The sequence below is a fragment of the Limulus polyphemus genome, unplaced genomic scaffold (genome assembly GCF_000517525.1).
Source record: "Limulus polyphemus unplaced genomic scaffold, Limulus_polyphemus-2.1.2 Scaffold1325, whole genome shotgun sequence".
Taxonomy (NCBI): domain Eukaryota; kingdom Metazoa; phylum Arthropoda; class Merostomata; order Xiphosura; family Limulidae; genus Limulus; species Limulus polyphemus.
The window spans coordinates 55,981-77,807 of NW_013666935.1; the positions used below are offsets into that span (position 1 = coordinate 55,981).

General features: G+C 34.9%; 1 protein-coding gene across 4 annotated transcripts in view; it reads left to right on the forward strand.

Moving 5' to 3' along the window:
- The window catches only part of LOC106463101 (neurogenic protein mastermind-like), a 51,905-nt gene that overhangs the window by 11,231 nt on the left and 18,847 nt on the right, over nt 1-21,827 (forward strand). For 2 of the 4 annotated variants that reach the window (XM_022390517.1, XM_022390518.1), the window contains exon 1: nt 18,132-18,422. The exons of the other annotated variants lie outside the window; for them this stretch is intronic. In XM_022390517.1, the coding sequence (XP_022246225.1) occupies nt 18,420-18,422 (3 nt within the window). In that variant the 5' untranslated portion in view covers nt 18,132-18,419. Of the gene's footprint in view, nt 1-18,131; nt 18,423-21,827 lie in introns of those variants that run through there. 4 annotated transcript variants of the gene reach the window in all.

Genomic DNA, 21,827 nt, shown 5'->3' on the forward strand with positions numbered 1-21,827 from the left:
TGTTCGTAATCAATGGCTTTTTTCATGTGAAAGGTGGCCAAAGAAACTGAAATCATAGTAAACTCATTCGATTACATGCCCCTCAAGTCCACTGTGCTGCTCCATTGTGATTTTCGTGTCTCTGTTTTATTAAATTTTGTTGCAGAAATCGACCCTTTATTACGATGGAGGGTCTGTGTAGAGTTAGTCAAAATGTTTGGTCAAAGTTTGACATTGCTGTCCGTGTATAAAATTATTACAATGAAATTCCAGTGTTGGGTAATAGTGCGTAATTATGTCCATCAGATTGAACATGATCGGCGATGGAGGAAATTGTTTGTTTGTAGTTAAGCACAAAGCTACACAAAGGGTTATCTGTGCTCTGCCCACCACGGGTATCGAAACCCGTTTTCTAGCGTTATAAGTCCTTAGACATACCGCTGTGTCACTGGGAGGCGTGGAGGAAATAGAAAACGTAGCCTTTTATATTTTACAAGTTCTGCGCTGAATAATACAGAATAGAATACCGATGTAAATTTAGGTTATTTGAGGTGAATTACAAAGAAACCATTACAAGATGCCTAGTACGGAATTGGTAATGAAGGGTGGAATTTTCCGAAATCGTATAAATCAGTCAAAAGTGACGAATTCAAAGATAAGCTGGGCCATGCATTTTTAATTCTTGTGTTGAGGAATAAAAAAACAACATTTCGGATATAATTTACCCTGATTATCTTTACTGCGGGTCGCGTGTTCGAATCCACGTCACATCAAACATGCTCGCCCTTTCAGCCGTGGGGGCGTAGTAAAGTGACGGTCAATCCCACTATTCGTTGGTAAAGAGTAGCCCAAGAGTTGGCGGTGGGTGGTGATGACTAGCTGCCTTCCCTCTAGTCTTACACTGCTAAATTAGGAATGGCTAGCGCAGATAGCCCTCGTGTAGCTTTGCGCGAAATTCAAAACAAAAAGTCCATAACATTATTTTTTCTCATATATAAAAATTTATGTGACCTTTCTCGATGAAGTTTTATTCTTAACATGTAAGTGAGGACAGGTTAATATTTTTGCAGGTTGTGGATAAAAACTAGATCAATTTTGCTTTAGGACCTTTAACCTCTAAGCCATCATAAAGAGACCCCCCAGTGGCACAGCGGTATGTCTGCGGACTTACAACGCTAGAAACCGGCTTTCGATACCCGTGGTAGGAAGAGCACAAATAACCTTTTATGTAGCTTTGTGCTTAATAACAAACAAACAAACCATCATAAATCTCTTCGGACATGTCAGGTGTGTTTTTTATGTATTTCTATTCTGTTCTGTGTTTTGTATTCTTCTATCCTATATTTCGTGTTTGTTCTGGACTGTTATTTTTTACATTGTGTTGTTTAATCGTTTTATGGTGCTTTGTTAGACTGGACAAATGTCAAATTGTTGCATCACACAATGGGTTCCTATTAGGAGGATATTTTCTTGCAGTGTTTGGAATAGCTTACTAATTCTCGATCCTGTGTTCTTTCTCGAAATGTCGAACGTGGTTAAATATTACATCTGAAGATATTTTCATCTAAACATTGGAGTTTAAATAAATGCAGGCTGTAAAGCTGTTTTCACTGGTGCTGGTTAACTTATTTTTAATTAAATGTTTGTTCATTCATACTAGAACGATAACGTTATGTTACATTGAGCGTTTGACTTCTATAACTCGTTGTTTTTGTCTGGTATTGTTTGTCAACTTTATAGCCCATAATGTTTAGCCTAACACAGGATAATCTTTGTTTGTAGACAATAAGTACGTTGTCCCTCTCGTGAGTCTGGTTCAGTTCATCTTGTTTGATGAAAATGGGACATCCACTGCTCATGCGCTATTTATTTGAATGCGAACAACTCGTTAGCTAGATAATATTTTATTGAACATCTTAATATGGGTACGTTAACCTTTCTCCGGTTTATATCTTGTCACCTAGTGCTCTTAAAAAAAGACCAATATTCCATATGTTTACGATAATCTGTTTCAAGATTAGCAAATATCCATTATAATTATCAAATATTTGAATCAATTAGAATTTTTAGATAAAATTAATTTTTGTTATTTTTGCTTGTTATTATTTGTCTATGAATAAAAATATCCAACTTCCCGAACATTGAACACAGTGAAACATTATGGAGTCTTGAGTATGCTAAATCTCATAAAAAATTTTCGCATTTTTACGAGTTTGATAACCGTGTTAACATATCTCCTCTTGCAACGCACTGCACATTGCCTCTCAGGAGCTTAGTGGTAAGCCTCTGGAATTTGACTTTAAAAATCGGGTTTTGATACCCGTGGTGGGCACAGCACAAGTAGCCCATTGTGTAGCTTTCCGCTTAACAACAAACAAAGCTATAAAAAGCTATATATACTGCTGAGCCACTGAGAAGCCCATCCTTCTGAAGCTTCAAAATATATGCCGCTGCTGATTTTGGTTTGTTTTGAGTTTCGCGCAAATCTACACGAGGGCTATCTTATTAGCAGTGAAAGATTAGAGGGAAGGCAGCTAGTCATCATCACTCGCCGCCAACCCTTGGGCTACTATTTATCAACGAAAAGTGGGGTTGACCGTCACACGGCTGAAAGGGCGAACATGTTTAGTGGGACAGATTCGAACCCGCGACCCTCAGATTGCTAGTCGAGCCCCGTAACCATCTGGCCATGCTAGGCCTGCTGCTGCAGGCATGACTACTTTTGCTAGTATTAGTAATGCCAACGAGTGTAACAGATTTTACTTTTTGAACATTGAACTGTGTGAAGTAAAATACAGCTGTAGTTGTAGTTTTTATGGTTCGTATTTGATTGTCAATTTTCCTTTTTTTTCTTCCTTTCTTTTCTGTATTTTTTGTTACTAATTGCTACGAACTACAAGTTAGGTTTGGTGGCTAGCGAAAAATACACTCGAACTATTGTGCTTGTTTTCTGTCGGATTTATTATTATTATTATTTAAGGAAGTTGTTAATAAAATATTTAAATTTCCGAAAATACTAATAAGTCAGTTTGATATTGTGTAAATATCTATATTTTAATAAATGTATAAATTACATCTTCTATATTCAATTGAGTAGTGTTGCAACAGAATCCTGGAATGTTGTTTAGTTGTACTGGGTTGACACCAGTTAGTGGTGAAAGAATCATACAATCTACAAAGTGGCCGGCTGATACAGTTGTATTAAAATATATGCAGAATACATTTATGGAAAGAAAAAATAAGTATAAATTATGTCATCTACTCCAGGGGCACGTTGCTATGGGCGCAATGGTAGGTGACACCAGATGGTGCGTTACTAACATTCATCTCTTTCATATTATTTCATTCGATGTATAGTCTTTATTTTTATAATTAATTATCAAGGAAACATTCTGGAATACAGTAGAGAATAGCGGCTATTGAACTCCAATCCATTAGAGTCGCAAATAAAAAAAAACTAAAGGAATCATCTAGAAGTTACAGGATCATCATATCAAGTAGTTTTGTAACATCAACTCCCACTAACAATAATGTAGAAGAGCTGACGTATTATTGGCTCAGATATTATAAAACAATAACTGTTGCAGCTAAAATAGCACTCTTTGTTTTTCTCGGTATTTTCTTTGATTATCGATCAATGTCTGTTTCGATTAAATGATACGTTACCTTGAGTAATAAAATCAAGTCACGCACTCATGTTTTAGAAGTTTTCTGTCCCTTTATATTTCATATTGTAGGAAACTTGTACCAAGTGTGAATAAACATTCGTTAATTTTTTGACTGCCTTACGCTTATTCTAGAAACCTCTTTTGCTAGTTACTGTTACTATAATGGCGTTCTAGATGGTGAAGAGTCCAAGTTGTAATAAAACATCAGACCGGTTTAAAACGTGGTTTCTACAGACGTATTATATAAATATATGCAGGACGAATATAGGGAATTCAATTAAGTGTACAAGGAGAAAAGAGAAAGACGATGGATACAAAGAAAGGCAGAGCTGTTCATTATGCAAGTAGATGTGCAAAGTCACAAACAGTACCCAAATCAATAAAGACAAACAGAATTATAATAATGAAAAATGGGATTAAAGAAAGTATTGATGGATCGGATAAAAACACGCGGTAGCTTTAGAAAAATAATAATGAGAAAGATGAAGGATGTGAAGAGGAAGTAAATTAATTATAGCAGACAAAGGAAAAGTGGGAAAAAAGCAATTTTGGGAGGAAGTTGTTTTTTGTTATGAAGCACAAAGCTGCACAAAGGGCTATCTGTGCTCTGCCCACCACGGGTATTCTAGAGGTATAATTCCGCAGATATACTACTGTGCCACTGGGGGTTTGGTGTGAATTTTGCGCAAAGCTACACGAGGGCTATCTGCGCTAGCCGTCCCTAATTTAGCAGTGTGAAAGACTAGAGGAAAGGCAGCTATTCATCACCACCCACTGCCAACTCTTGGGCTACTCTTTTACCAACGAATAGTGGGATTGAATGTCACATTATAACGCCCCCAAATCTGAAAGGGGCGAACATATTTGGTGGGACGGGGATTCGAATCCGCGAACCTCAGATTGCGAGTCTAGCTCCCTAACCATTTGGTCATGCCAGGCCACGGGAGGAAGAAGAATTGAAAAGGAAATATATCACCGTTTGTGGTAAAGTTAGAAAAAGTGCGGTGTAAGAGAAACACTGAGAAACAATAAAGTCAAAGGAACAGAAATAGAAATAAATTGCAATAATAAGAAAATTAGGGAGCTAGAACTAAAAGGTGGAGTTTATAAGGGTTTAGTAAAAACGTGAAAGAGCACTAAAACTAATAAGTCGTAAAAAAATACTGTATGTGTGTGTGTGTGTGTGTGTGAATAGAAATTAAAGAAACATATACCAAAATTGAATTAATAAAGAAGGAAATTCGAAAGCAAAAAGAATAAATAAAGAGTTGATTGAATTATACATATGGAATAAGAATAAGTAGAAATCTATTGATGATTAAAGGGAAGAGCCGTAACGTTTGGAGTGACATTAGGAAGAACAAAGTGGGAATGGTGATTAAGATAAAATGATATACAAAAAAAAAGAAGGTGGAAATCTATTGATGATTAAAGGGAAGAGCCATAACGTTTGGAGTGACATTAGGAAGAACAAAGTGGGAATGGTGATTAAGATAAAATGATATACAAAAAAAAAAGAAGGTGGAAATATATTGATGATTAAAGGGAAGAGCCATAACGTTTGGAGTGACATTAGGAAGAACAAAGTGGGAATGGTGATTAAGATAAAAGGATATACAAAAAAAGAAGGTGGAAATATATTGGATAGGAAAAAGGAGACAAGCATAAGAAGATGGCAAATTATATGGAGAGGATTTCGTGAGTTGAAAAAAGAGAATAAGATGAATGAAGAGTAGTGTAGAGGGTGAAGTTTGCATGCCTTGTAAGGATAGAACTAACGGAAAATGTAATCTTGAATAGAGTGAAGAGATAGAGGGATAAACAGGAAATAATAAGATTGGCGTAGAGACTGATAAAGTAAAAAAATAAATTTTAGGATGAAATAAGACTGATGGAGAAGGCCCATGGTGAGAGAGACAAAGGGAGGTTAAGTAAGGCTAAGTTCAAATTAAAAAGTAATTGGAGAAGGATATTAAAAAATGCAAAAATATATGTTATGAAAATGTTAAGAAAAATTTAATAAAATATCACTTGGCCAGGCGTGGCTTTGTGGTTACAGAACTGGCCTGCGAATTGGAACATGCCTCATACTCTCACCCTTGTGATTGTAGATACTGCTAACTGGATCCCTTCCTTCTGGTCAGTAGTTCAAAATTAGGAACACCCGAATCCTTAGGGTCTTTAATCTGGAAGTTGAGCCACTAGTCTTTATTCGCTTCGGTAGGGTGCTTTTCATGTACAAAAATATTTTTAATACTTATTTGGTTTTTGCAGGTGATGATTTTTTTCATAATGCGCTTTAATTAGTAACGCATAAAGTCAATATATTGCAAATAGCATAAACATTTATATATGAAATTATTATTATACGTGGTAATCAAACAAACACACTCAAACGTTTGTAGTCCTACTAATATTTTATTGCTTCCTACGCCTATGCATTAAAAATTCGCTACTGGCTGTGAAAAGCAACTTTTCGACAGCAGTATCTTTCATAAAAGGAATAAAATAAATGTTGAATGCGTTAAGTACATATGTTAGAGAGGGAAATTATTCAGAAGACGGCACGGGTTTAACTTGATTGGATATAATGCATTGGACGATACTTTATTTCGAAATGCTGTGAATTTTTCTCTCCCTCCCTCTCCGGTTCTAAAGCGCAGGTGTCAACAGCCTGAAGGCCAGACCTTCTAACCTTGAATTCGAGCGCCCTCTATGGTTTGTAGAGATTGATTGTCCAGTGCGACGATGCATATCGCCTTGAGAGAGAGAGAGAGAGAGAAAATGTATGTGAGTGAATGTAAGTCGGGTGAGGCAGACTGGTCGCCGTTGCGCAATCACGAAAACCCACTGTCAGTTTCTAAAGAAAAGCAGGAGTTTTACCCTTACATAAACGCTATTATATCATTGTTACTGGCAGTGTTGCACCGGCAGGTTTGTAATACTGGTGTTAGAGAAAATAGTCTAGACAAGCGCCCTTGATATACAGAGAGCTCTTGTTAAGTTAAAAAAAAAAAGGTAGACGTAAGATAGATTATATGTTGGTGGGTGATATTTGGATATACACATGCTGATATTATTGTTAGAACACACCAGCGATGTAACTTTGCAGCAAATGTGTGTTCCAGTGAATTTTTATCGAAGTCTTATCATTTGCCCTGGCCTGCATCATAGTAAGGGTGTAATAGTCTTTTTTAAATTAAATTGTGAAACCGGTAACAAGTGGTTTTTGATAAGAGTACCCTTTTACACACGAAGAACAATACTAGTGATTGCTAAATAGATTTGTGCGCAATGTATGAGCGGAAATGTAAACGTAAAAAATGGAATACGACCATTTGATATCAGATGGATAAATAATTTACATGTTGAATTTTGTTTTTAAATTAAAAAATATCTTACAGAAAGTATTTATTCTGGTGTCTACAGTATGTTAGAGATATAATTTCTTAAGTTATGATTTAGAAGTGGCTAGAGAGGAAAGGTATCAAGACGAAATAGTTTTAGCTTTGAAACACCAAGTTTTAAGAATATTTATTCGTGCTAAAATATATTATACATGCCAGACTTTAACAATTGCATTGTTTGCCCAAACTGATTATTTATTGTAGTAGACTAAAGAAAATGTTTCTTCTAACTCTTGTCAGCTTACTATTATTACATGATGTTTCCTAAAACTAATAACTTTAAGAAAAAAATCAACACATGGTAATTCACTAAATATAGTTCTGATATATGCTCATACAAATATGTGTACGCTTTGATACCGGAAATCGTAACACAAAGTAACTTATACTGTTTAACAAACAAGACATGCTTACAGTGGTTACTTTGTAAAGTCTAACACGTCTTAACTCTAGTGACGACAGCGGTAAAACAGTGATGTGAATTGTTGGTTTGAAATCAATTATAACTTACAAGGCATATCCAGTCAAAAAAAAAGTAATTAACTTGTAGCCCTCACCCACCCCCCTAAAAAACGAAAGAGGATACAAATTTGCCTAGCCAATCAACAGATATAAAGATTTGCTTTTCTGTTTTATTCTTAACATGTAAGTAAGGACAGGTTAATATTTTGCAGGTTGTGGATGAAAACTAGATCGATTTTGATTTAGGACCTTTAACCTCTAAGCCATCATAAAGAGACCCCCAGTGGCACAGCAGAATGTCTGCGGACTTACAAGTCTAAAAACCGGGTTTCGATACCCGTGATGAGCAGAGCACAGGCAGCCCATTGTGTAGCTTTGTGCTTAATTATGAAACAAACAAACTTTTGTGTTACCGTGATTATGACTACTTGCTATCTTGATTACCGATATATTTTAGGAAACGTATAGTTCATCCCAACATCGATACAAAGCTGATTACTTGATACAAATATGTGTGGAGGTTGCGCTACTGCTAAAAATGTCTCTGTTAAATATTAATCCAATTAAATCATGTAGTGTTTCATCTTTGTTCTTTAAACAGAGTTCAGCTTTGTGAAACGACAAAAACCTAGTTTTTGAACCATTCTATGTTTAGTTATAAGTCATACCTTGTATTCAAAATTAGAGAAGATGATAATCACACATTGTTTTATTACATTACACCTTCTTTTGTTGGGTTTGGCGATTTGATTCGAAATATCATGGTTTGTATCCCGTTGCTGCAGAAGAAAAAATATGATCCGCACGTTGGGGTCGTGGGTATGTTATAAGAGTGACAGTGAAATCCCCCTATTCGACCAAAGTAGTCCAAGAGATGGCGGTGGGTACTAATGACTATCTGCCATCACTCTAGTTTATAAGTTTATGGTTAGATAGTCCATGTATAACTTTGCGCGAATAACAGAAACAACCTATCTTTTATTACTGTTTGATAATACACTGTAAATTACAGAATTCATGTAAGAAAACAACATGCAATTAGTTGATTTGTGCGAACTGAAACGATTTAATATCAGGGTTAAACGCTGTATTCTCACCCTATACACATGTAATAAGCAACGGATGATGTGCAGTACAGGATGATTCATAATGTTTCTGATAGAAGCGCCCTGTGACGCAACATTAATCCACCAGAAGGTTGTTCAGAATATAACTGCTACGCTTCTGTTCTGAAGGAATCGTTTTAGTAATCTGTTTATGAATATAAAATTTTTGTGGAAATACGATGTAATTATATTAATTATATATTTTTTTTCCTCAACCTTAATTAGAAGTCATAGTTAATAGAGCACTTCACATTTTCCAATATAATTCTGCCTTCATATTCCAATGTGATGAGTAGATTTTCTCTATTGACTCTTGCTTGTTTATCAACATTCAAAAGATCTTGGGAAGCTTGTTGGGGTTTTGTTTAACTAGAAACCTAAAAATCATTTTCATTGTTCAGATAATCACAAAAATCTCATCGCAATGTACCTTCGAAAACGGTTTAAGATTTAAGCATATTTCACTATGCATTTTTTAAATGGTGGTTTCTGATTGTAGGAACAATGAGTGAAGTCTTTATTAAACTGCCGGGGTGAAAAAATTTTCGCGCGGCAAATAATATATTCTTACATTGTGGACAAACATTCCACCCCAATAACTCAGCGGTACGTTTTCGAGCTTATACTCTATAAATCGGAGATCGATACCCGTGGTGGGTAAAGCGTAGATAGCCCATTGTGTGGGTTTGTGCTTAGACACAATGAAACAGTCATTCGACCCAAATACAGACGTAAAACATCGTAGGCACATGTTTGTTACTTTCATTCTTCCAGAAAGTATTATTAATATTATGTTAGTACATTGTACAGGTTAAAATTATTAAATAAAAAAAAGTGGCATAGAATATTTACAGACAGTAGGCTCTTAGTGACCATTTTATCCTTTAACTGTTTTGTGCACAAATTTACACATGTGGCTATCCGCGGATAGCCGCCCTTAATATTGGACTGATAGACTAAAGGGAATGCACTATTTAACAGCATCCACCGCCAACTCTTGGAATGCTTTTGTCTGACGAATTGTATAATTTTGCTGTCACTCTTAAAGCGCACCCACAGATCCTCCAAAATGCGGAGCGCGTTTTTGCGGTAATAGAGGGTGACCTACAAACCCTCAGATTTGAAGACCGGGCATGCCAACCACTAGGCCATTTTATACATACAAAAAATTAAAGGTGAAGTTAAATGATAGTAAAGTAACCAATGTCTTAAAGTAGTTGTGTCTTTCTGTAAGGAGATTTCAAAGGAATGTATGTACGATTGTTCGCAGTATTGTGCTGATAAAGGAAATAAGACTTTCAATACGTTCATAAAGGTGAAATTAACTGATAGTAAAGTAACCAATGTCTTAAAGTAGTTGTGTCTTTCTGTAAGGAGATTTCAAAGGAATGTATGTACGATTGTTCGCAGTATTGTGCTGATAAAGGAAATAAGACTTTCAATACGTTCATAAAGACAAAATTTCAAATTTATATGTATTTACAGGGAACTAGAATAATTATTTCTTGAAAGATGGCATCATACAATATAGAATGTTTGTTTGTTATTAAGCACAAACTGCAGAGTGGGCTGTCCGCGCTATGCCCACCGCGGTTATCGAAACCCGATTTTTAGGCATACAAGTCTTCATAATTACTGCTGAACCACTGGGGGTGAATATTTAATTTTGATAATGTTAAGCATCTAAATGCTACGGTTAGACCAAAAAGTTTGATTTCGATCACAGATATTTTAACCTATGTTTTAAGGATAAAAAACTATCTTTGGTGTTTTTAATATCATCAGATTTAGTGTTGTCTGTAATCTTTATTGTTTACCTGTACACATTAAGAGGATGTTCTGATATTTGTTTTTTTTTTCTACTTTGCACAAAAGTAATATTTGATCACCAAAAATATCTTACCTCTGTTCTATAGAAACACAAAACTTTTAATATATTGTAAATCACCTTAGCAAGCTTATCATTGAAGGGGGTAAATATAAAATAATATTTTGTGATAGCATAATTCCTTCTTCATATTTTAAAGTTATGTGATAGAGGATAGTTTTCCTTCTTGCGAAAGGTTATTGACCCATAAAATGCTTTTATACTTTGTCGTCATTAAAAATAGTGATTAATAAATAACAAAATGCCCAATCTCTTCGACCAGAACATATATGCAATATGATTATCTAGTGGGCCGTTTACAACCGTCTTTTGTCATTCCACCTGTTATTTCAATAAGGAAAAGTACATTGTGTTTTTATTTAAGCAAATGAGACTGAATACAATACATTGTTGATAATTTTCTTTTTACTTTCGATGCAATGGGTGCATCAAGTACAATAAAGCACTCAGGTTAGCTAAGTAGCCGCAAGGAATTTTTTTCGCTGGATGTAACCGTTTTTTGTCATTTTACTGAGTGCAAGAAAAGATCGTTACTGAAGTGATTTTTTTTTTTTTACTAGCTGTCATTTCTATAAGAAGTGTCGGGGAGGGAAGGGGATTCAAATCAATTTATTCAACATGGTGCAATAAATTTATGCATGTGTATAATACCGACATTTTAAAAAAGAAATAAATAAACCGAATAACAAATATATACTTAGACACCTTCCTTTTTTTATGCGCTACTAGCAGAGTACCCGGCATTGCTCGGATGAAAATGGCTTTAAATATCCTGAGTTAATTTGATTAAATCAACCATATTAATTGTGATTTCTTTTTGGCAAAAGAATCAAAATTATTACTTTACCTAACTAAATATTTTGATTAAAATCAATAAAAAATAACAATGTACGAAAAAATAAAAATTTGCTAAAGCTATTTTAATCAAAGCAAAAACAGGTACAATTGCTCCTGCTTCTTGCATGTACTTTGCATGACATTTCAAGTTTCTAAAGCAAAATTCCCTACCTTTTACTGTCCTGATTTCTGCTGTGTGGTCAAGTGTCGTTTGCAGCATATTCTGACTTTATTATCGTTCAATTTAATGAAGAATTAATTAATTCTCTTCTCGTTGCAACAATGAAAATTTGTCATTGTATAGGTGATTCTTGCGAGTACTCGCAAGCAAAACAAAATATATGGCTAAAGCAAGCTTATTTAGTTGAGGGAGTGTGTGTGCATGTTATAGAGAAAGCACCAGCTTTTTTCAGTTAAGGAAAGCTAGAGTAGGCATGTATGTGTAGAAGAAAGAGAGAGGGAGGGAAAGAGCACGAATGAAGGCTCCACGAAGTTTTTAAATAGTTTTAACACATAATTGATTATTGATAGAATGATTAGAAGTCCTCACACAGAGAAGAAACGTAAATAATAGCCCTGTTGATCACACATTACCGAAAAGAATCCGGCTTTTTCAATTTGAAACCAGTTGGTCGCCCTGTTGGCCACAAATTGCTATATTGGTCACTTTGGCCTCAATTTGCAGCTTCAAAACAGCCTCTGAGGCCGCGGCCACGTAGCCCATGTTACTTCCTGTACAAAGTTGTATCTGTACCCCGAATTTGGAGTTTGTAGCTTTAAAGAATGGTACAGACCCATAGAGACATTCGAGCTTATATATATATAGATTTCTTTTCGTGCTCATACTGTCAAAATATTTCTTTGAATCAGTTTTTTTTCCCTTACAAATAGAAATATTTTTGTTCATAAGTTTTGTCAGACTGACCGTTCAGCGCATACCAAAAGTGACGGATCGATGTTGATATCGATATGGAATTTTAGGAATTCCAAAAAAAAAAAAAACTCTCATGTAATGTACTCTTGGAAATAACCATTTTGATATATAAATATATATATTTCTACAATTAACCGTTCAGGAGAGACAGAGCGTGATAGACATTTGGCTATTATATATATATATATATTAATCTATCTATACCTTAAAACATGTTATTCAAACAGACGTCTCAAACTGGTGCAGTCTATTAACATTTAATCCTATGTATGTATGCTTACGTGAAGTGAAAATGAAACAAAATGGATTACTGAGGGCGTAACAAAATATGTTCAAAGAATATGTGACTTCGTTTAGAAACACAAGCTAGAATGTTCAGTTGTTATTGTTACTAAGTTTAGATGTTAAGATGGCTGTTTGTACTACATGTAAAGACGTGTTAGAACAGTTCAATGTGCTAAGTTTTAGTAAACGAAATTAATTGAGAGAAAAGGCGATGTTGAAATATATAAAGATTTATTACCAAGATAGTGAATACGATATGATGAAATTATATATGTATAGACATACACATACACACAAATATATATGTGTGTGTGTGTATGTGTTTGTCTGTACATACAATGCAGGGCCATAGACGAGAGGGAGGAAGGGGTTCATAAAAAGTTGAAAAGGGCCACTGTTTTTTGAATAAATACTTTCATGTGAATCGTGTAAATTATTCGCGTAGAAAAAACGGTCCACATTCTTTTCTAAAGACACCTTTCCTTTCATCAAGGCTATATGAAAAGATAAGCTTTGACTGCTTTGATTATGATAGGTAGTTTCAAGGAAAGTTCCGAGAGTGCTACCGACTTCCTATCCATGTGTCCGCCGGCATGGCCAGGTGGTTAAGACATTCAACTCGCAATCTGAGGGTCGCGGGTTCGAATCCCTGTCACACCAAACATGCTCGCCCTTTCAGCCGTGGGGAGGGGGGGGGGTTAGTAAAGTGACGGTCAATCCCACTATTCGTTGGTAAAAGAGTAGCCCAAGAGTTGGCGGTTGGTGGTGATGAGTAGCTGCCTTCCCTCTAGTCTTACACTGCTAAATTAGGGACGGCTAGCGCAGATAGCCCTCGTGTAGCTTTGCTCGAAATTCAAAACAAACAAACAAAACAAACAATCCTATCCATGTGACTCTTACGGCCTAAGTATTTAAATATAGCAATGTCTACAGGGGTCTTTTGGCTTTAATATGTTCGACTTTACATGGAATTATATTTAGTCTAAGCAAAGCCAAGAAAAAAGTAGTTAACTTCAATTCTGCATTACAGGGACGGTAGTTTGTTGTGGGCGTCTTTTGGAGTGTTTTCAATTCTGCATCACAGGGAAGGTAGTTTGTTGTGGGCCTCTTTTGGACTGTTTTCAATTCTGCATTACAGAGACGGTAGTTTGTCGTGGGCGTCTTTTGGACTGTTTTCAATTCTGCATTACAGAGACGGTAGTTTGTTGTGGACGTCTTTTGGGCTGTTTTCAATTCTGCATTACAGGGACGGTAGTTTGTTGTGGGCGTCTTTTGGACTGTTTTCAACTCTGCATTACAGAGACGGTAGTTTATTGTGGGCGTCTTTTGGGCTGTTTTCAATTTTGCATTACAGGGACGGTAGTTTGTTGTGGGCGTCTTTTGGACTGTTTTCAATTCTGCATCACAGGGACGGTAGTTTGTTGTGGGCGTCTTTTGGACTGTTTTCAATTCTGCATTACAGAGACGGTAGTTTGTTGTGGGCGTCTTTTGGACTGTTTTCAATTCTGCATTACAGGGACGGTAGTTTGTTGTGGGCGTCTTTTGGACTGTTGTTTAGGTTGTGATGCATTTCTCTTAATCTCTTAACCAACAGTTCAACTTCTCTACTAGACAATTATTATGAGAGCATTTAATTTGCTAAATATTCCAAGTTAAGGTGTATAGAAGTATTTCTTTATTTGTTTGAATAGTCATAATAATTTAAAATTCATGTTTTTTCAGGAAACTTTATAACGTATAAACAATATAAACGATATTTTTGGGATATGTAGTAAAAATTACTTTAAAACAAATTTTTCGGTTTTATATTAGGGGTAAGTTACTTTGTGACATAAGAGCTACATATATGTCACTCGGCAATGTTGTTCAAATGGATTTAGATAAAATACACTGACTTACTGATAAGTTCAATATATTTTTATATTTAGAATTTCACATAAAGGTACACAAGGGCTATTTGCGCATAGCTGTCCCTGATTTTGAATTTATAAGACCAGAGGGAAAGCAGCTAGTCAACAGCACTCACTACCAAATGCTGGAGTACTCTTATTTGATTGAATAATGGGATTTTACCGTCATTTATTGTGCAGTCACAGCCCTAGAGTGCGGAGCGTCTTTTATGGTAACGGGTTGCGAACCATGGACTCTCGAATTCCCAGTGTCGGTACGCTAATCACTAGATAACGCCTGGGTCGATAGAACTAATGCTGGGTAAATGTTTGGTACTGCGAGTACAAGCATAACCTGCACATGTTGTGAATATAACTCGTTCGTTTTGAATAACACCGCTGCATAGCCCCCCAGTGGCACAGCGGGAAGTCTGTTGACTTACAACGCTAAAAACCGGAGGACAGAACCTTTGCAGTTTAATTCTTACGATATGGTTATTATGTCATTGATTAAGTACATATCACTGCTTTTGGAAAACAACAGGTTTCTAAATTGGACACACTTACTTCAGACAACCCGTTGAACGAAAGGATTTGACTAAAAGATAGGCTTTGAATATCTGCTGGTATATCTAATAACTTTCGTTTAGAAATAATGGACCATTAAGTAAAGTATTAAACGAAGTTAATATTCACATTTTACGGATCTGGTGTAGCAACATTTTGAAACGAGTAATTATAGGTGTGAAACAACCCGTTAACGTTAGTTCATCTAGGTTTTGAAACGAGTAATTATAGGTGTGAAACAACCCGTTAACGTTAGTTCATCTAGGTTTTGAAACGAGTAATTATAGGTGTGAAACAACCCGTTAACGTTAGTTCATCAAGGTTTTGAAACGAGAAATTATAGGTGTGAAACAACCCGTTAACGTTAGTTCATTTAGGTTTTGAAACGAGTAATTATAGGTGTGAAACAACCCGTTAACGTTCATCTAGGTGAGCAGAAGATTCATATGCACATGACAACAACAACAAATTTTAACTCATTTCTTAGTTCATGGTTTGTTAACAATGAAAGTTGAATATTCGAACTTATGCTATTCGTTAGTGAGTATATAACATTAATAAAAAGGCGCGTACTAACTGTTACGGTGAAAAATGTTAATGTGAATAGTTAATGTATTGTCAAAAAGTTTTGAGTTGAATGCACAGTTACTTTACATAGCTTTTTGTAATATTCCCGCTAATGTATACTGAATGGGTATTGTATATCATGATTTATTTTTCAGGTATATGCATGAGCCAAGAACAGATTGTTTACTGATCCACATGGCCGAATCTCTAATTCTGTTTATTTTGTAAGATTAGCAGAAGTAAGTACTGGTTGTTGAAGGGAAAGTACTGTAGAGGAATGCTTAGGGATTCTATGGAAATAACCTATAAACTTTCACTGTACTGATATTACTTGCTAATTCAGAATACTTGCGCAAGTGACTGCATGTTAACAAGACAATATTATTAAATGAAACGACATGTTTCGTTACTTCAGTAATATAGTTAGTTTTAAAGACTAACAATTTTGACAATGCATAACATACTGTTATAGTTGCCGAAACGTGAGGTATTCAGAGATCCCAGTTTTATTTAACGCATTGTTAATATTTCATTGTTTTTGCAGTAGTTACTACTTTTAAATAGTTATATTCTTACTTCAGTAATTATTATTTCAACAACGTCACGTTAGCTGGTTTTCAAAGTATGACTGTCATAAGTTCTTGTTTCGTATGGTGTCTCCATGCTTCAAGCACTGCGTATAATATTCTAATTACGAGCACCAGGTGTTTGAGCAGAAGAATTATATTACATTGTAATAAAAACAATTAACACGTATCATAGTTTGAGACGACAATTCATTAGCACAATTGAATTTATTTAGTCAAACTATAATTCTTTACGCGAAGATCCCTACAGTTTTACAGGAAGCACAGATGCCGTCGGTGTGACTTGAAACGTGAGTCAGGCACACAAACAAACTTCAACTACAAAAGAACAATTAGATGTGTATAAAAATTTGTAGTAGATATTGGTAAGGTAAGCATCAGCTGTGAGAATGAAAGCTAATTTAATATGTAAATAAAGCTGTAAAGCAGTTTTTGAAACTCACGACGCTATGAAGCGCTCAGCTTGTAAGAAACTTACTTCGAGAACAAGAAAACGACAATAACATAAAAACCTGATGAAGCAAAGCTGTCGAGTCAGCTGTAGCAGTGCTAGTGCATTATAAGATTATTTTACACTTATTCTTTTTAATATTTCTAGATAGCTGTTAAGCAGTACTGTATACAGTGGAAAAAAAAAGGCTTTGTAAAGAACGCTGATTATAAAAAAACAAATGAATTTGTTTATGAGCGACAATATTCAACTACGAGAAATAAAGTTATCACTAGATGTCGCCAAATGACTGTAATCAGCGTATTACGTAAGAATATTCAAGTACAAGAAAGAAAGTTATCACCAGGTGTCGCTAAATTATTTGAAAATATTAACAATTTATGAAAGAAACTAAAATATATTTTTGTATCAGATGAAACTCGAATAAGCTTATTTTCAGTATTTTTAAACCTAGTTAACATTAGGTTAATAAGAAGAAAGTGGTTTAAGAAAAGAAAAATGTATTTTTTACCCCGTTTTACAGAGGCAATATGTGGATATCCTTATTGTTTGTTGCATGCCCTATATTCAGTGGACCTGCTCTACCAAGCAGATTGAACGCAATGCTGAGGAGCATTATTATTTTGTATTTATAAGGGATGCGTTTCTTCTATATTAAAACACTATATATGAAGAAAACACATCTCCTGAAGTAGAAAACAATGTAATACTAAAAATTACGCACATGGGGTTAAACAACTTTTTTTATCATATGTGTGGTTTTTACATTCTGAGATGTGAATGTAATTTTCTATTCATCATAATGAATCAAGGGTTGAAACAATAGTGTGAAACTTATTTGACTGCTTTACAATACAAACAAACAAAAAAAAATATTCATCATAATGAATCAAGGGTTGAAACAATAGTGTGAAACTTATTTGACTGCTTTACAATACAAACAAACAAAAAAAACGAAAGAAGAAAAAACCCGACTAGGTTATACAAATTAGGACACCTATCAAGAATGAGCTTAAAGGTAAGCTCGTCAGTCAGGAAGTACAATTTGTGATATTCCCAGTGCTTTACCGTCGCTAGGGGAGAAAGTAGGACAGGTAGGTGTTAGCCTTAGGCGGTTGTCAAAAATTCATATTTGGTTGGCTAGTTTGTTAAAACTTCAGGACAACCAGATTTTTCTGTATTGTGCATGTCTATACGACTACATTGCAGTGTGACGTCAGCTATCGGCCTTGTAGTTCCTTTGAGAAGCTCGTTATCTGTGGATGATATAAAATGTATATCCAACGTCAAACGAATCACGTGCTAAGTCTTATCGTACATGCCAAATACTTCACGTACTTTAAGTGAATAATGAAAACAAGTATTTGTGTCGTCCGATTTACTTCGCACTTTACACAGAGTGGAGAGGCATAGTTCTTTAAATCAATAGCATTTCGTTTACAATAGCATTTCTTTTAATAACTTCAGCTTTGTAGAAATTTAGTCGACCTTGTTTACTTCCTTTAATGTTGTAATTGTTTACTACGTAACTTTAGTAATACTTGTAATGGGGATTTCATGTTTATATTCTCACAACAAATAGAAAGAATATTGATTTCGTTGTCGTGCTTGTGGACTATTAGAAATAGAAACATATTTTATCCGTTGACCTTGAAAGATAACACCCATATACCAGTATGATTTGATTTCCTTCAACAGTAAACGGACATGTAAGGTAAAACATTTGAACATACCATATATGCTTGATCTTCTAAACTCTATGGTCGAAGACGTGTTCTAAGGATGTGGATGCATGGTACGTTCAAGTATTCTTATTGGAACCAATAGCATAAAGTGTTATTCACGCATTTTGCTTACATAACCACTGAGCATTATATATACCCATATTTGATGAGCACATCTTCATTTCTCACTGTTTAATAGATTCATTAATTAATTATGAAAACCGAAAGTATTCTCATATATAAGATCATAGTCATTTGAAATGTAATTCTTTTCATGCAAGGAGGTTTTTAGAGGGATTTGTGATTGGATTTTGTCAATTTGTGAGACTGATGCCATTATAATGTGCTTTGATTCTGACATTATTTTCTTTATTTGAGTTTGTTTCTCTGTTATCAGCAATTTACACGGAGATCTGTTAGCTTATATGAACGCTGAGATATCAGTGAGCATCTAGAACACAAGACTTAACTACAACTAAGAAAAATAAAAGTTGGCTACTAAAAATTGGTTTTAGATTTCTAGAGGTCGGCATGAGTAAAGCTTTAAAGAACGTATGTGTAAGAAAGTCATAAACTTTGACATGGTTCTGTGGATAAAACAGTTAGGGCACTTACAAAAGTAGAAAAAGTCAGTTGATTAAAAGCCAGAACATTTAAAATATTAAAACATTTATTTTATTTAACGATAATTATCATTAAATTCGAAAATATAGCTGTTATGAGATTTACTATCAGTAAGTATCCTAAGTTGAAAAAACAAGAACAAAAAGCTCAGTGCGTAATCGTATTCATGTGTTGAACCCTGAAAGTATAGTAAGTATACTTGGAATTAACTTTCTCTGAAAATATATTTACTGTAATGTGCAATATATCATTTACTTGAATAACTGTACGTCACTATCGCGTTGCGTTCACAACGTATGAGATGAGTGCATAAGCTTGTCTTTCTACCATCGAAGGTATTCTATGTCAGTGTTTACCAAACTCGAAGTCGCGGCCCCTTTAGGGCCTTGAAGCTTTATCTGGAGGGCCGAAAACAAAGATGCTGAATTAATTTTAATTCTCAAAAAACATTGAGCCGATATAAATTATGTTGAATTAATTAAATGATACAGTATGTCGAAAGAAGATATTATTTTTACTACGGCACTGTTTTTTTTTATCACCATGCTAAAATAGTGGAGGAGGGAACATTTTAAAATCAGATTTTAAGGTGTTTTATAGGCTGGAGGTCTCAAACGTTTTTATTGACGTTAAGGTAGCCTCAGACTAAAAGAGTTTGGGAACACTGTTATATGTTATGGTTCTAGTTTTACTCTGTAGCACAATTTTCTTCTACACGCACATAAAATTGCTGGATCACCTCCCAAACAATTTGTCACTAATGCGACGATTTATTTTTGTTGTCCTATGAAATTTCTAAAATCTTTTATGATAGTTTCATTTAGTATAATTAAAAAAAGGGTTATCGATTCAAACGAAATGTTTGTTGAAAATTTTACTTTATGATGTTGCATATTCTTGATGACATCATTGCTGAACCAGTTACACGTAAATCCCTTTCTCGGAAACTATCTCTGCTTTATGCACTTCCAATACACTTTTCCAAAACACCTGAATAATCTTTTATACAACTTGTCACTAAAACGACGATTTACATTTGATTTCTACGAAAACACACAGTAACGTGTTTGGCGGCTCATTCTAGAAAACTTTGTATAGTCGTTTTCGAAATTCAAGGATAATAACAATAAGCTTACCGTTATTACTTATTTCATGATTCATTAACACACAGTGATGTCTTATTAAAACTGAGCCCCCCACTCCAGTGACACAGCGGTATGTCTGCGGACTTACAACGCTAGAAACCGGGCTTCGATACCCGTGATGGGCAGATCACAAATAGCCCATTGTGTAGCTTTGTGCATAATTACAAACAAACATTAAAATTGACTAATTCTTAGCAATATTTATGGGAGAAGAAAGTAACGAATTCTTTCAGTTGTTAGAAGCGAAACGTTGTTTGTATTTTTGCCAACAGGAAAATACATAACAAATATTGGAACACTGTATAACCAATGCTGGTTATCGAAACTCTATACCAGTGAGTTAAACCTTGATATTTATCGCCTGATATTAAAATCTTAATTAAAGTAAGTCACAGTCTATTTATTGTATATAAAAATGTATGTATAAGACCATTGATTCGTATGAAGGAACTATTGTTTGTGATCTATAGAGGCTGGTACTTTGCATGTAGTTCAGGCAAGAAGTTATTCCATTATGGGGCCAATGATATATTTCCGCGAAGTCTTTATAATTTGATTTAGTTCACTTGTTTTAGCAACTGTGAATCACTGCACAGCTTTTTTTGTTTTGGTTTTCACTTAAGTTTTACATTTAACAGTCGTAAATGATGTAATGGATAATAGATTTTAAAGTGGGAAAGTCGGTATTAATTAGAATTTCGCCTAAACTGTGTTCACCACTTGCAGGCCCCCCAGTGGCACAGCGGCTTTACAACGCTAGAAATCCGGTTTCGGTACCCGTGGTGGGCAGAGCACAGATAGCCCATTGTGTAGCTTTGTGCATAACTACAAACAACAACAACCACTTGCACGACTGTGATATTTCGTAAAAAGTCAAATAAGAAGTCAAATATTCAGCACAAAAAAAGTTCTATATAACTGTTTGGAGATTGTAATTTATCTTACGGCTATAAACTTGTACAGTAGCACAGCGGTATGTCTGCGGACTTACAACGCTATAATCCAGGTTTCGATACCCGTGGTGGTAGAGCACAGATAGCCCATTGTGCTTAATTAAAAACAAACAAACTTGTAACGGCTTCATAAAATATTAACTTTTTTCTATAGAAATACTATTATTATCAAAATCTATATATCCCCCCCCCAAAAAAAAATTTTTTTTATTCTCAAACATTATGTTTAATCACTTCCGTGAATCTTAAATCGGAAATCAAAGGTTATTAAACAAAAATGTAGCAATGAACGAAATCTATGTTGTTGATGGGTGGATCACTAACATACGTTAATCGTTGGTTCAATTGTAATTAGAACATTTAATTATCAGCCTGCGTATCACTTCACATCAAGTAATCAAAGTTTTTAAAACATTTTTTCATAAATATATTTCATGGAAGGCCCACTGACACGTATTCCTGTTATTTCTCTACGTTAATTATTATCTACAGAAATACTGTTATTACCAAAAACTGCACCCCCCCCCAAACAAAAATAAAAAAATTTTCTTCCTGTAACATTATGTATAATTAATTCATAAGTTCTAACAACAAGAAAGGTTATCAAATAAAATTAGAGCAGTGAATGATACGTTATTTTTGGAATACCAAGAGCTATACTCTCTAGAGTGCTTAGAAGGTGAGTGAATACATCTGTACTTCGAAAGTGAGAGTTACACCATCTTTTCACACTACTTGCGATGAACGTTACTTC